At 36.6% G+C, this 13,405-nt stretch overlaps 1 protein-coding gene across 7 annotated transcripts in view; it reads right to left on the reverse strand.

The window, feature by feature from the left end:
- Positions 1-13,405, reverse strand: part of HIVEP1 (HIVEP zinc finger 1) — a 169,915-nt gene that overhangs the window by 110,454 nt on the left and 46,056 nt on the right. The window contains exon 1 of one of the 7 annotated variants that reach the window (XM_053602470.1): positions 3,146-3,209. The exons of the other annotated variants lie outside the window; for them this stretch is intronic. Within the exon in view, the coding sequence (XP_053458445.1) occupies positions 3,146-3,152 (7 nt within the window). The 5' untranslated portion in view covers positions 3,153-3,209. Of the gene's footprint in view, positions 1-3,145; positions 3,210-13,405 lie in introns of those variants that run through there. 7 annotated transcript variants of the gene reach the window in all.

The following is a 13,405-nucleotide window of genomic DNA, read 5'->3' on the forward strand; positions in this document are numbered from 1 at the left end:
CTCTCATGTCCCCAGATCACACCTAATCTGTAAAGCAAAACAAATCACGGAAGTTTTAAATATGGTAATCACTTGTCAGTCCCAGACTTACAACCCAAAGTCAGCAGTATTCATGAAGGACTGGGACATTCAGTGATTTCCAGTGTTGCCAGGAAACACAAGTGACTCCCATGCCCGGCCAAGCCGAAACACAGGTGATCTCACCAGGTTGGTGAGCCAGTCTCGCAGACTGCCCAGGTCCACTTCTCAGAAACCTTCACTGCTCTTTATTCCTTGATGTCAGGAGTATAATACTATGCCAATCTCCAATTCATCTGATTCTCCCTCCAAAAAGCTCTCCTAGTTGTTGACCTTAAATACCAGGTGTAAGCTCCACCCAGACTTCAAGACCTCTGCCTGGGCTTCCCCGCCAGCTAAAGCATCCGCTCATGGCCGTCACTGCTTTACAACCCATGTGCAGCCGCAACCACCAACAAAAGCCAGCCCTTCTCCGGCATCATTCTCCTAGAGCACCTCCATGTTGGGCCTTTCCATCAGTGTCCTCATCCCAATCTGTAATTAGATTTACTAGTTTAAGGCCTATATAACGCCACTAGGAGTTTTTACCAAGGGATGATTTTCCTCCGAAAGGGCATTTGACAACATCTAGAGATATTTTTGGCTGTTATAACTAAGGGAAAGAAATGGCTTAGGACAGGAGTCTAGTAGGTGCAGGCCAGGAATTCTGCCAAATATTGTTATGATGCAGAAGACAAAGAATAATCTGGCCGAAATCAATAGAGGCTGGACACAGTGGTTCATGCCTATAATCTTAACACTTGGGAGGCCAATGCCAGAGGATCACTTGTGATCAGGAGTTTGAGAATGGCCTAAGTGAGAGCCCCATTATCTACAAAAAAATAAAAAAAATTAGCCAGGCATAGTGGCATGCACCTTTAGTCCCAGCTTCTTAGGAGGCTGAAGCAGAAGGATCACTTGAGCCCAGGAGTTGGAGGTTGCAATGAGCCACTATGCCCTACCGGGGGCAATAGAATGAGACCCTACCTCAAATAAAAAGAAACATGATAATCATCAGTAGTGCTAAGGTTGAAAAACCCTGCTATGAATCAACAAGTATTTGAATGATAACTGAAAAGTGTCCAATATTACTATAATAGTATCCTCTTTATTCCTCCTTTTATTCTATTAACTATGTCGAAACATAATTTGGATTAGTATCTTCTACTCTAACCTTATAAATAATAATGACTGTCATCAATAACTACAACTATGGGGAGGGGGCCTTCACATTTAGCCATTAAAGTACTCACATGTACTCAAGGACTTATGACAAAACTGAGGCATGAAGAGATATAACTTCTGTTACTCAGCTAAGACACAGAATACTGGGATTCTATCCGAAGATACATGAATAAAAAGCTTTTCCCAATGTGCCAGACTATACTGTAGTTTTAATATAAAAGAAATAGTAAAGTATAGTGAAAGAAACAGTAAAGTGTGGTGGTGAAGAACTTTCCTAAGTTCAAATCCCGGTCTATACCCTCTTATCTCTGTAACACCAAGAGAGTTATTGTGCGATCTAAACCTCAGTTTCCTCATCTGTAAAATGGGTTAGAAAATAGTACCTACCTTAAAGATTACTTATCACTACCTAACTAATACTCAAATATTTTATACCCCATAGCCCTTTGACTTACATGGGTAACTTAGAGAACTACTTTTGGCTTCCTTGCTGAATAGATGTAACTTGGAATTAATTTAAAAATTAAGTAAAATAATGAAAACTTCATCAATGTCAACTTCATCATTATCTGTATCTACTACTTGTCAATGTTTATATATACAAATATCATATTTAAAAAGTAAAGAAATTTATTCTTAATATATAATATTCCAGACACAAAAGAAATAGAAGTTTTCAGTAAGCCTAATAAGGTTATCATTAAAGAAACATTTTACATGTATAACCATCAGAATTTCTTGAATAATTTATGAAATAGTTTAACTTAATGTAATACCCTCCAAGTTAATTCCATAATAAATTTTTACCTTCCACAAATCTGTTCAACAGTACTATGTATCACAGATTTTACATAAAGCTATATTTAAAAAAAGAAAAGATTTGGCTTGCATTTCTTTCATGTATTAAATTAAGCAACTATTTTCCTTAAAGTAAATTATGTTATTATATCCATTAAGCAGTCAATGTCTATAACAACCTTACAACATATTTTCACCTAAGCTATTTCTGGCTTTACTGTAAAACAATATTAATATCCAGTTCTTACTCAGATTTCATTAGAAAACTGAGAAGTTAAATAAGTTCCTGTATATATGGTAAATTTAACACGATATGATTTCTTCAAGAGAAATATATTTTTTCTCAAAAATTTTTTTTAAACAGTAGCTCAGAATTTAAGATAAAATTACCAATCACACTTGTTTTTAAAAAAGGCATTATTCACGATGATACCCACAAAAAAAAGACTAATATAATCATCATATTCAGTTTACCACTTAAGTCAAGAAAACCAAAGTTATAAAATGATTGTACTACAAACTCATGAACAATTGTCTAATTGATATAAAAGTATTTCCAATAAAACATGCTAATAGCAATGATCAAAATTCTCAAAATTCATCTAAGAGACAAGCATATTTATCTTGTCAAATACATGACAAGATACATTTACAAAACATGCAAATGATTGTCTTCTACATGTTATGCAGAAAAAACATCCTATAACTTTCATTGTTTCATTTTCTTCTATTAGCCAGCCACTATAATATCTGTGTATTAATGATTCCAGGTTAGTAACACATTCGCTTCTGGTGACAGTTTAACCTACCATATTAGATTGCTTTGAGGGTATTATTCCCACCATAATTTATTTGACTTGTTATTGATGTCATTTTCCTACATGCAAACATGCCAACTTAAGTTAATCAGTTACTTATTACAACCAGGGTGTATATTTGCTTTAATTGTTTAAACTCTCTTCATCAAATTACACAGAGAATAGGAGATCACATCCAAGGGTGGGAGCACAGAACGTTACCAATACTTCCACTTCACACAGGGAATCCACAGGCACTTGCACAAACACATCCATCACACCCAGGGGTACGTGCACAGTCACGTTACCGGCCATGATGGGTCAGCCATCCCCATTATCTGTGCCGCCGCCGCCGCCGCGGCACACCTGAGCTCCCTGCCCCTTCACGTCACATTTGGGAGCAGTGCTAAGGCGCCTCTCTCAGGACTGCTCCTGGGAGTCCTCCCCCACTACCTCTCCATGGCAACCACAGCCAGGAGCAGCCAGTCCACCTCTTACGCAAATGAAAGGAGGCCACAAATGTCAGCCGTCACAACAGCCTCCTTTCCCTCCCTACTTAATTGCCTTCTTAAAGTCACAGTAGCACACTCGTCTGCCTTTGGGAGCACCTTTCCAAGGGCTTAATGGCTACAAAAGCAACTTAGGAAAATCAGAGTTAAAAATCCCTCTGCATGACCACTTACATAACCCGACTGATTATGATGTGCTCAGTTTCATTCACTGACCCCGTATCTTAACAAGCCCCTTTTGTATCTGGGTATCCTAGTCTTTGAGATAAGAGTCCTTTAAGACACTAACTGTGCTGTAATCTGGCTTTCTTAGCATGCTGGGTGGGAGTGGGGGCATCCATTATGACTACGGAGAAACAACCAGTGCTCAGTATGCGCTGTTTCCTTCCTCAGGTTCTCATTAATTTAGAAAAGTCAAGGTTTTTAATATATATATACATATTTTTTACTTTTGAACCAAATAGGCAATCATCTCGTAATAATTCTACATCAGGAAAAAAGTGAACAGATTATCATTCAACTATTACCAGGTTTGGCTTATACTGTAATAGTCTGAAGTATCATTTCCTAGATATATATTTAAAAAGCAAATATAATTGGCAATTTACACTTTGTATGGCTATAGACATTGGAGAGTAGACATAGTCCCCATCCATAACATCATGACTAACAATAACTGATAAACATGTCAGATTCTAAAGATTTTAATCTATGAATGTACCAAAATATCGTATTTTGTAAACTGCTATCCAACATGTGATTGTCTAGTGATAAGAACTGAATTAACACAGAACAAGATACCACTGGTGAACATTGCTATAAGGTTTGTTTATTATCCTCCAGAACATGCATTTTTCCAAGGAAAAATAATCCAAAACATGGAGAATAATACAAAAGAAAAATCGGTGAATTTTAAAAAATATGTCCAGGTGAGTGCACACACACTTTTAATTGTCTGATAAAAAGGTAAATTTTAAAACTTTAATTATTCAGCAAACATTTACTATGTACCTGTTAATGTGCTAGAAATGCTAGAGTTTACGGACAGACACACAAGAGGCATTTCCAGGGCGAGAGCTGTACCTTCAGCAGCCCAGCCCTGACCACCCCAGTGTGCTAGAGAGAGTGCACTGCCCAGAGACCAGAGGTGAATCTCAGGGTGAACGTCAGTATACAGCTGAAAAAGAATCAAGAGGTTCAGGGCAAAGCATGATGGCTAGAAACAGCACAATAAGCAAGAGCAACCCCAGGTCGGCACGTATTCAGTGTTTCTGAAGTCCAAATGTAAAACAAGGAACACGCGGAGGGATGTGGTAGGAGAAGCAAGATAGAGGGGGGACGTAGTGCTATGAAAAGAATCTAAACCTCTGTCCTGGGGTCAAGGGTTAGAGCATAGGCTGTTAAACAACACAAGTGCATTAAAAATTACTCAACTTATTAATTGCTTTTGGTTCCGAATGTTAAGTGGGAATTCCTACCCTACACCTGCCATAAAAAAAAATATGGGTTAAGAAAGAAGGAATACCTACACATCTCAAAAAAACAACTGGCAACTGCACAGAGCAAGGTACCAAATAAATACAGTCTTGGTAAAATTTTCCTTTTCAAAGCTTAACAGGTCAGCCTGGTGTGACATATGTCAAGAGAGTAAGAGTCTAGTCCCAGCAATGCCACTATCATTACACAGCTGTAGGTACCTGGGCCTTCTCTCACCTGCAGGAACATGGCTACAAAAACAAGGATATCTCAGCTTTTGCCTGAAGTTTCCAGTCCAGAACTGGCTACCCCAAAGTAAACTATTTCTTCAGGTTGTTGGTCTTCCAGGCTAAAGCTGCATTTTATTCAGTTTTATATCCCTAACATCTAGCACAGTATTTGTTCCAAGACAAAAAAGTATTTTGAACCAACATTATCCAGGTTCTTTTCAGTGATAAGATCAATGAGTCTCGGACGTTAAGAGTCAAAACACGCAGCCAACTTAACGGTGGACCTAAAACGTAAATTATATCTTCAACTGCTTTCTTTTGACTATTTCTATTTCTCCAAACACATGCCTGGATGAATGATATTTTCAAAACACATTTTCGGAATTACCATTAAGCACTTTATATATATACAATATATATAAATTTTGCACGTTTTCCAAAATACCGACAATACTGACACTGGCAAATGCTCTTAGATCAAAGCCCCTTACATTAGAGCATTTTGGTTTTTACAACGATCTCCTTTCTAGAATCCATACATACAGACTCACAGATTCTGTAGAAAGGAGGAAGGAATATATCCATGTCTCTCAGACACATAAAGGCACATTTCAAAACATACAAAAGGTAATACAAGTAAATAATCAATTACCTAGATTCCTTCCTTCACACACTAAACAGATGTGATAATTCAATGTGCTGACTGTAGGGATTTATATATTCTAAAGCTAATATTCTTCACATTTTATAATTACTATATGATGATGATTATTAGAAGGGATTCTGAAGAAATACCAACTCTCCTCCCATTTTCCAAAGAGTTACTGAATTTTATATTTACTATTCTAATCTGCTTAAAAAGAGTTACAATATCAAATACTCAAGGAAGAAACATTTTCACCAAGCCTGAACATACTAGAAAATACTACTAACTATAGACTGTCCGGTAGCATTAAAGTCAGAAGACATGCAGTTGCCAGTGAAGCTTTAGAACGAGTTACTTCAGGAGAGTCTAGCACAGTCATCATCTTGATAAGTCCACGATAACAGAGAATAGGACGACTCAGATAACCCTCAAGTTCCTCCTCGGCCTGAGATTGTAGGATCTACGGATTAGCATCAAGATCATCTACTAGACAATATATCCACTAGAAAACCACTAGAAAGACAATATAACCACTAGAAAGAGGGCAAGAAGGAGAGTAAGACGTGGTTTTTAAATAACTAGATCACTGGTAGATCACTGGCTGCTAACCATTTTGAAAGACTTTTTTTTTTTTTTTTAGAGACAGAGTAAAGACCTCTTTTTAACAAAGACTTCTACAGTTCTCCACGTGACAGTAGTTACATGTTTATTATTATCTGTTTATTTAGGAAACATACTAATGATAAAAATATGTAACAGCAATACTTTTAAATACACCTGTATTTCTTTAGTCACAACAGCATCTACATTTACTAATTCACTTCAAGTATAGTAGCACCAAAATATATGAAATGATCAAAATAGCATCACCAATTTGGATCTATCTCAAGAATGTAAGGATAGCTTGACATTAGAAAAATCTATTCCTAGAATTTACTATACAAACATAGTAAGCCAAATCAGTGATAAAAATTCCACATCCATTGGAAGTTATGATTAGAAGATGATTTCTGAAACTATATAAGGAATGTCCATGAGAGGTTAACTGCAATCATTTGATTTAACTTTGAACTATCAGAAATCTTCCCATTAAAGTCAGTATTTTATCAGTGATACTGCTTAATACTTCACTAAGCCCTGGGTAATACAGTAAGAAAAAAAATCTTTAAAAAATATAAAAGAAAAAACAAAATCACTTTATTTGCAGCTGATAGGATATTCTAACCAGTCAAATAAAAAAAAAAATCAACTGAACTTGTAAGAATGAATAAGAATTCAGTAAGGCAGCCATATATAAAATCAACTTAAAAAAATTAATAGCTTTAATCCACAGTATTTTCAAATGTACCACAGATGAAAGAACAACAATGAAAAGAAAAACAGTATATATATGAGATAAGGCAAATGTAGTAAAATGTTAACTACTATGAAGTTAACTAAAGGAAACATGGGCATTTATTACTTTAACCTTTTTACTTTTCTTTTCTTTAAGAACACCACACTCCCTCAGTCTGAGGCTCCACACAACAAACGGAAGTTCAAGACACCTTCTTCATCTTCAAATCTTGTATCACACAGCTACTTACCAGCAATTTACTGATCCTATTTCACCTCCAAATAAATCCTGAGGGCACTAAAACTTATTTTGTACCTGAATTTTTTACTTTTGGTTCTTCACTAACTAATTCCTTTTCAATCTCAGGTTTTATTCCAACCTTTGCACCAGATAAAGGTTAAATCTAGCCTGGACCCCTAGAAAAACTGCCTTTTTAATCCAATATATGACTTCTGCTAGCTATACACTGAGTAATCACATGCATAATAGGAACAAATAATAGCTCACCCTTTCCATGCCTCCCAAAAAAGCATCCATATCTCACTATACTCACTTCATAAACAGGACTGGCTGAATAGCATGCTTGCCTTGGACTTTATGGACTAAGCAGGTTAATCTATACCATATTATTTGCTTATTTTATTTAACTTGCTTTGTGAGCACAGAAAGCCATTTTTAATCATGATGATAAAATCTCATGCTTCAAATCCAGGATGCTGGTAGAAATAACTCAATTTATACCCTGAAACTTGTTAGCTCAGAAATAAAATATTCAACCAAAAGGATTAATGATCTCTTTTTCTCTAGACTGGGTATTTTGTGAGAGAAAAAAACATAAATAAAGTATCCATATTTTATCTTCTGGTTTGTGGCAGCTCTCAAACAAAATATGGTGGTTTTCTATTTTAAATAAAAACAACAAAGAATAATAAAATTAATAATAGTGATTTTAATTGAAATCACTTTTCAATTCTCTTTTCTTTCCAGTTTAGATTCAAGTATACATCCCAACAGCATACTGTTGATTTGATTTATAACATTCATTATGAGGGTAATTCTACTATAATTTATATAATTATTCAATATCATACCTTCCTAGTAGGCAGAAAGTTCTACAAGAGCAGAAAACAAGTCCGTCATGCTCTATGTAGCTGTTCAACCACCTAGCATGAAGATACTCAATCTCCATTTCAAGAGTGAATGAAAATGGAGCAAATGAAATCTAATAAGGATAACTTTCTAAAATAAGTATTTGAAATGTAGACAACTTTTTCTTAAAAATATTGCAGGATAAATATAAAAATAAATACTATAATTCTGAATTAGGTTTTCAAATGCTCAGACTTTTTAATGAACAAGAAAAGCACATCAATTTTGGTCAAATAATATGCTATGTCATCAAATTATGTATGTCAATTAGAACAGTGACAGACGATAAGGGTTCTACAATAATCACCAGATAAAGTTCAAACAAACCAAACATACAAGGGTAAGAGAACAATAATTATGGTAAAGTCATGTGATGTAGTATCATGAAGTCATTTAATTGATGTTTACAAGGAATTTAGAGAAACGCTAATGAGAGATAAGGGGGAGCACGACAAAATACATACTGTATGATGCCAAATGCGTTCAAAAACGTACACTCATACACGGTGAGCATATATCATGTGTGTAGGTGCTCATCTCTATGGTTTGGATACACGTGGATGTACATATATACATGTATACATATAAATGAAATATAATTATTAATAGTAGTTATTTCTGAAAGTACAGTTATGAGCGCCTATAATTTCCATATGAGGATCTTCCAAATTTTGTTTGCTAAACATATATTCACAAATAGAATGCTGCCTCGGAAGGGGAGAGAGATACAGAGATAGACTGTTCTTCACACTTCAATTTCCTAGCGTAAACCTTGGTATCAACCCAATTATTTACCAAATCACCAGGTGAATGAGTGAATCAAATATAATATTGTCAAATATATCGGACTGGCATCACAACCAACAGATAAAAAGAATACAGAGCACGCACTTTTCATATGTTGCTGAGGGCTATGAACTATGAGAGTTTGAAACTATTGGCTATCAAGTATAGTAACTTTACATGAAATGAAGAAAGGAAAGAAAATCCATTTTTCTGACACTGCTTTGTATCTCGTGTTTCTACATGGAGAAGGATGAAATGGACATTTCCCTTCTGTTAATCCTACTTGTAAGAATCTTGATTGAAAAAAATTATGACCTTAAACATAAGGTCATCACTGTGCACCATCGTGTTTGTCCTAACAGCACTTATTCTGGAAGAACTGAAAACCACCCACAACAGAGTTTTGCATGTTTATCTCTTGTACCCCAAGTCATTTCCTACTTAGGGAGTAAGGAGTAGAAATGGATATGACTGAGAAAGGAAAGTTAGCGTTTACTTACCCCTCCACATACGCCCTAGTTGAAGCAGTAACCCTCGCACACAGCACCCCACCCAACCCCCACTTTGGGCTGAGTCAAGACAGGAAATCAATTCTGCCCTTACCCAGGGCTGCAGAGAGAGCAGTCCCCACCCCATCTCCCCAGGGCCTTGGAATATTTCTAGTGGTCTCTTGCCTCTTGAGACTCACTGGTACTTGTTTATGCTTTTCTGTTATATCTTAACATTTGGACCGATTTACAGTTAATGGTGTTTTCTTACGATAAAATATTTTCCCACAGCTTATGACACATTTCTATGCTGCTTCTTTTATTTTTACCCTTGTTAAGTAAGCTTTTCTTCTTACCTGACTAGAAGAAAACTCCATTCTTCTGTTAAATAAACCATAAACTGACAGTCAGAACACCCTAAAGCAATAAGTAAAATTTGTCTAGATATGTCATAATATATCCCTATGCACACACACAAAAAAAAAAAATAGCACATCAGGAAATATAGGGTGTCTGTAAAGTTCATGTGCAATTTTAAATCACACACGATTTTAAATTGTACACAAACTTTATGGCCACCTGGTACTTATAACTTTATACCTTGTCTCTTGCTAATCTTTATACTGAAACTCCATATACTACAGACACATGTTTTAGATTTTCCCCAAAACAGAGATGTAAATTAAAGCAGCTGTACAGAAAGTCTTATGATCTGGAGAAAATTACAGCTGTGAAGTGTGAAAGCAAATAGTCCAATTATTGAAACTACACAGCTTTTCCGAAAACTAAAATCAAATTATTTAAAAAAACTGTGATGATGAGAATCCCCATCCCCACCCCAAGAAATTACTTTCTGGGCAACTGTTACAAATCTTCAAAAGGTAACATTTCCTCACCATGTTAACATGCCATTTTAAAGTACAGGAACAACTGCCGTATCAACCCAAATTTCTAGTTTACGAGTGGTGTGTGTGTTTCAACCTTCTGAAGTCCTTCCGTCTTGTTTTAAGACAAGGAAGGAAGAGGAGGCAACACGGTGCACTGAGAATAGCAAGGGCCTTCAGACGAACGGAGGCACAGTTCCTGGTTCTGCCCCTCACTGGCAGCAGGGAGCAAGCTGCAAGCCTCCTCTCCAAACTTCAGCTTCTTTCATCGCAAAACATAAAATTATCAGTAGTACCATCTGCCTCACAAGATGGTTTTAATTACTGCCAGAGATAACTGCTGTAATACACCAGCTACATAGTAGATGTGTCAATGTGTGTCACCTCTTAATACCCTTCTTCACAAATAATTGCCAATTGTTTAAACTGACCAAATAATTTTACATACATAAGGTTCAGACACAATTGTAACTTTTATGTACTATGGGCAGTGCATTTAGAACATTAATTTTTGTAAAAAAGTTCAAGAAAGTTAAAATGTATTATTGAAGACCCTTAAATATTACACCATGTACACAGAGCTATTCCTAGGTGGCCCTTTAAATATGTTTAAAATTTGCTTTCTTAGGGTGCTTCTGATAAGATGCATTTCATTACTTAGATGTGTCCTTGTTAAGCACAATCTAGAGTAAAAAAATATATACATTTATAATTTGTCTATATATGTGTATATAGAGAGTGCGAGCGAGCATGGATTTAGTACCATTAAAGACACTTCTTTATTCCTTCTAAAGCCATGAACAAATGCAACTCAAGTTTCTAAATACTGCTTTTAAGGCCCTGTTTCATAAGTTAGCAACAGCTGTTGCAGCCTGGTAGCTTTGTACCGGCTAACCACACACCATGGCATGCTTTACTCATTTGGAAAGTCCCCCCACAAGGTTTGAACTCATTCTGAAACTGGTGAGGACAGTTCCTCCCATAACTCACCTGGGCAAGTTTATATAAAGGAACAATTTTTCAGAAAGCCGCAGAGGTTCTCTACCAAGATTGCTAAAATGTAATTATGGGCAAGTGTAACTATGGAAAGAGAAGCTAACTAAAAGTAAAAACCACACTGAGTAAGAGTTTATGAAGGTTAAAAAATAACGACAAAAACAAAAACTTCAATACGTGTAAAGTAATTTTAGTAATATCCGTTTACACAACACCCTCTCGTGCAATCTCCTTTCCCGAGGGAAGAAAAAATGGGTAGAGTCTGCACATTAACACGTATAACTAGTTTCCTCTACTTTGGAAATATGCACGTACATATAAACACCTGCAAATTTATATTTTATCGATAAATAATACAGCATTCATACTTACACACATAACACACATGTACACAGTAAAGCCAAAAACAGAAGGATAAACCACAGTTACTTATTAGAGAGGAGAGGACAGAGTTAGAAGATGAATTTCTTCCAATATCTTGTTTTCTAGATTTCACTTTAGAACCATGGAAATATTTTATGTAGTTATTAAAATATCATTTTAAAAGCAATCTCTAAAAATCAACCATAAAATACAGCAACTGGAAAATGTATTTCATATGTATTGGGTTATGGCACAACCACACACAGAGGAACAAATGACATTAAATCATCTTCATTCAACCACCATCTCCCCAGTGGGACATACTCTAAGGATTAAAAAAAAAAAATGCTGAAAAATATTGACAGGGGTGTTGTAATAAATATTTGGTAGTAAAGGTATCTTTACCTATAATTTTCAACTCTGCCTATGTGTGGAGAACTTAAGGGCAACTTTTGGGACACCCTGTATTCTGAAACTTTTGTGAGTATATTACGGGATGAAGCAAATAAGTAACTATCATTCCAGGAGTCATTGAGAACAAGGTTTCTCGTTGTGAGAGAAAGAACATACGCATGTAAGACCCACACAGTGAAGTAAACACCCTGCGCTCCTAATTTTTATTTCAAATACATATATGTGCACTTGTGTCTGTGGCACACACACGGTATCCATTGAACAGGCCTCGAAGCAACAGCCAACCCAGCAGCCGTGCACACATCTAGCACCTGGCCTGTGGTTCCAGATGCCATCTCCAAGAATTTCTGGCTCCATCAACAGAGCATCTCAGTACGTGGAGACTAAGAGCTAGAGCACATCTGACTGTGGAAGAGCAGGGCAAGGGCTTGAGAGCAAAAAGGGGCATGGCCTATGTAGACGAACAAATGGCCCACCTGGCTGGAAGCTGGAAGGTGAGGCACCTGCAGCAGGACCAACTGCGGGGAGAAGCAGCTTATCCTGAAAGAAAATGAAGCTGCTCAGGGTTCTTCAGGGAAAGGGGTAGGGGGGCTGGCCAGCTCCTTTTCTTAAATAATTGTATTTAATCTTTACAACACCCATGAGTGGCAGGCACGATCCTCTCTGTATTCACAGATGAGGATGTAAAGCTATCAGGCACAATCAGAGTATGTGTGAAAGTCCAGATTCCAAGCCTAATTGTGGTTTCCTAATACAGAATTATTTCCACAGTGCAGGTAACGCTGCCAGTACAAGGACGGGCTAGAAAGGCGCGACCTGAGCCATCAGACGAGAGGGTCTGCGCCCCCTGACAGACACGTGCCACCCCAGAGAGCTTGCCCGTCCAGCACCAGCTGTGCATCAGCATTTACCCAGTGAATATTTTGTCATTCTTCATCCTAATTTGAACATTATGAACTGGTCACTGAACTCCAACTCTTTCTCATCATGTTACATCAAAAAAGGAAGAAAAACGACACAAGAAATACTCCCTCATGACGTAATAAAAATTGTTGAAATCCTAAATAGGGCATGCTAGAAGAAGGAAGCTTGTTTAATAGAACTACTCAAACTTGCCAGGAAAGTATAAGCTTATTAGTTGGAAATCCACAAATTTAATCTGTTTTTAAATAACCTTGAGTCATCTGTAAATCATCCTTTCATCTTTCTACATATAAACAGTATTTATTATCTGAGCAAGCAGACAGAAAAATAACTTCTGTGGCTATTTGTGTAGATTCATGAACACAGA

Source organism: Nycticebus coucang, chromosome 9, assembly GCF_027406575.1.
Source record: "Nycticebus coucang isolate mNycCou1 chromosome 9, mNycCou1.pri, whole genome shotgun sequence".
NCBI classification, from domain to species: domain Eukaryota; kingdom Metazoa; phylum Chordata; class Mammalia; order Primates; family Lorisidae; genus Nycticebus; species Nycticebus coucang.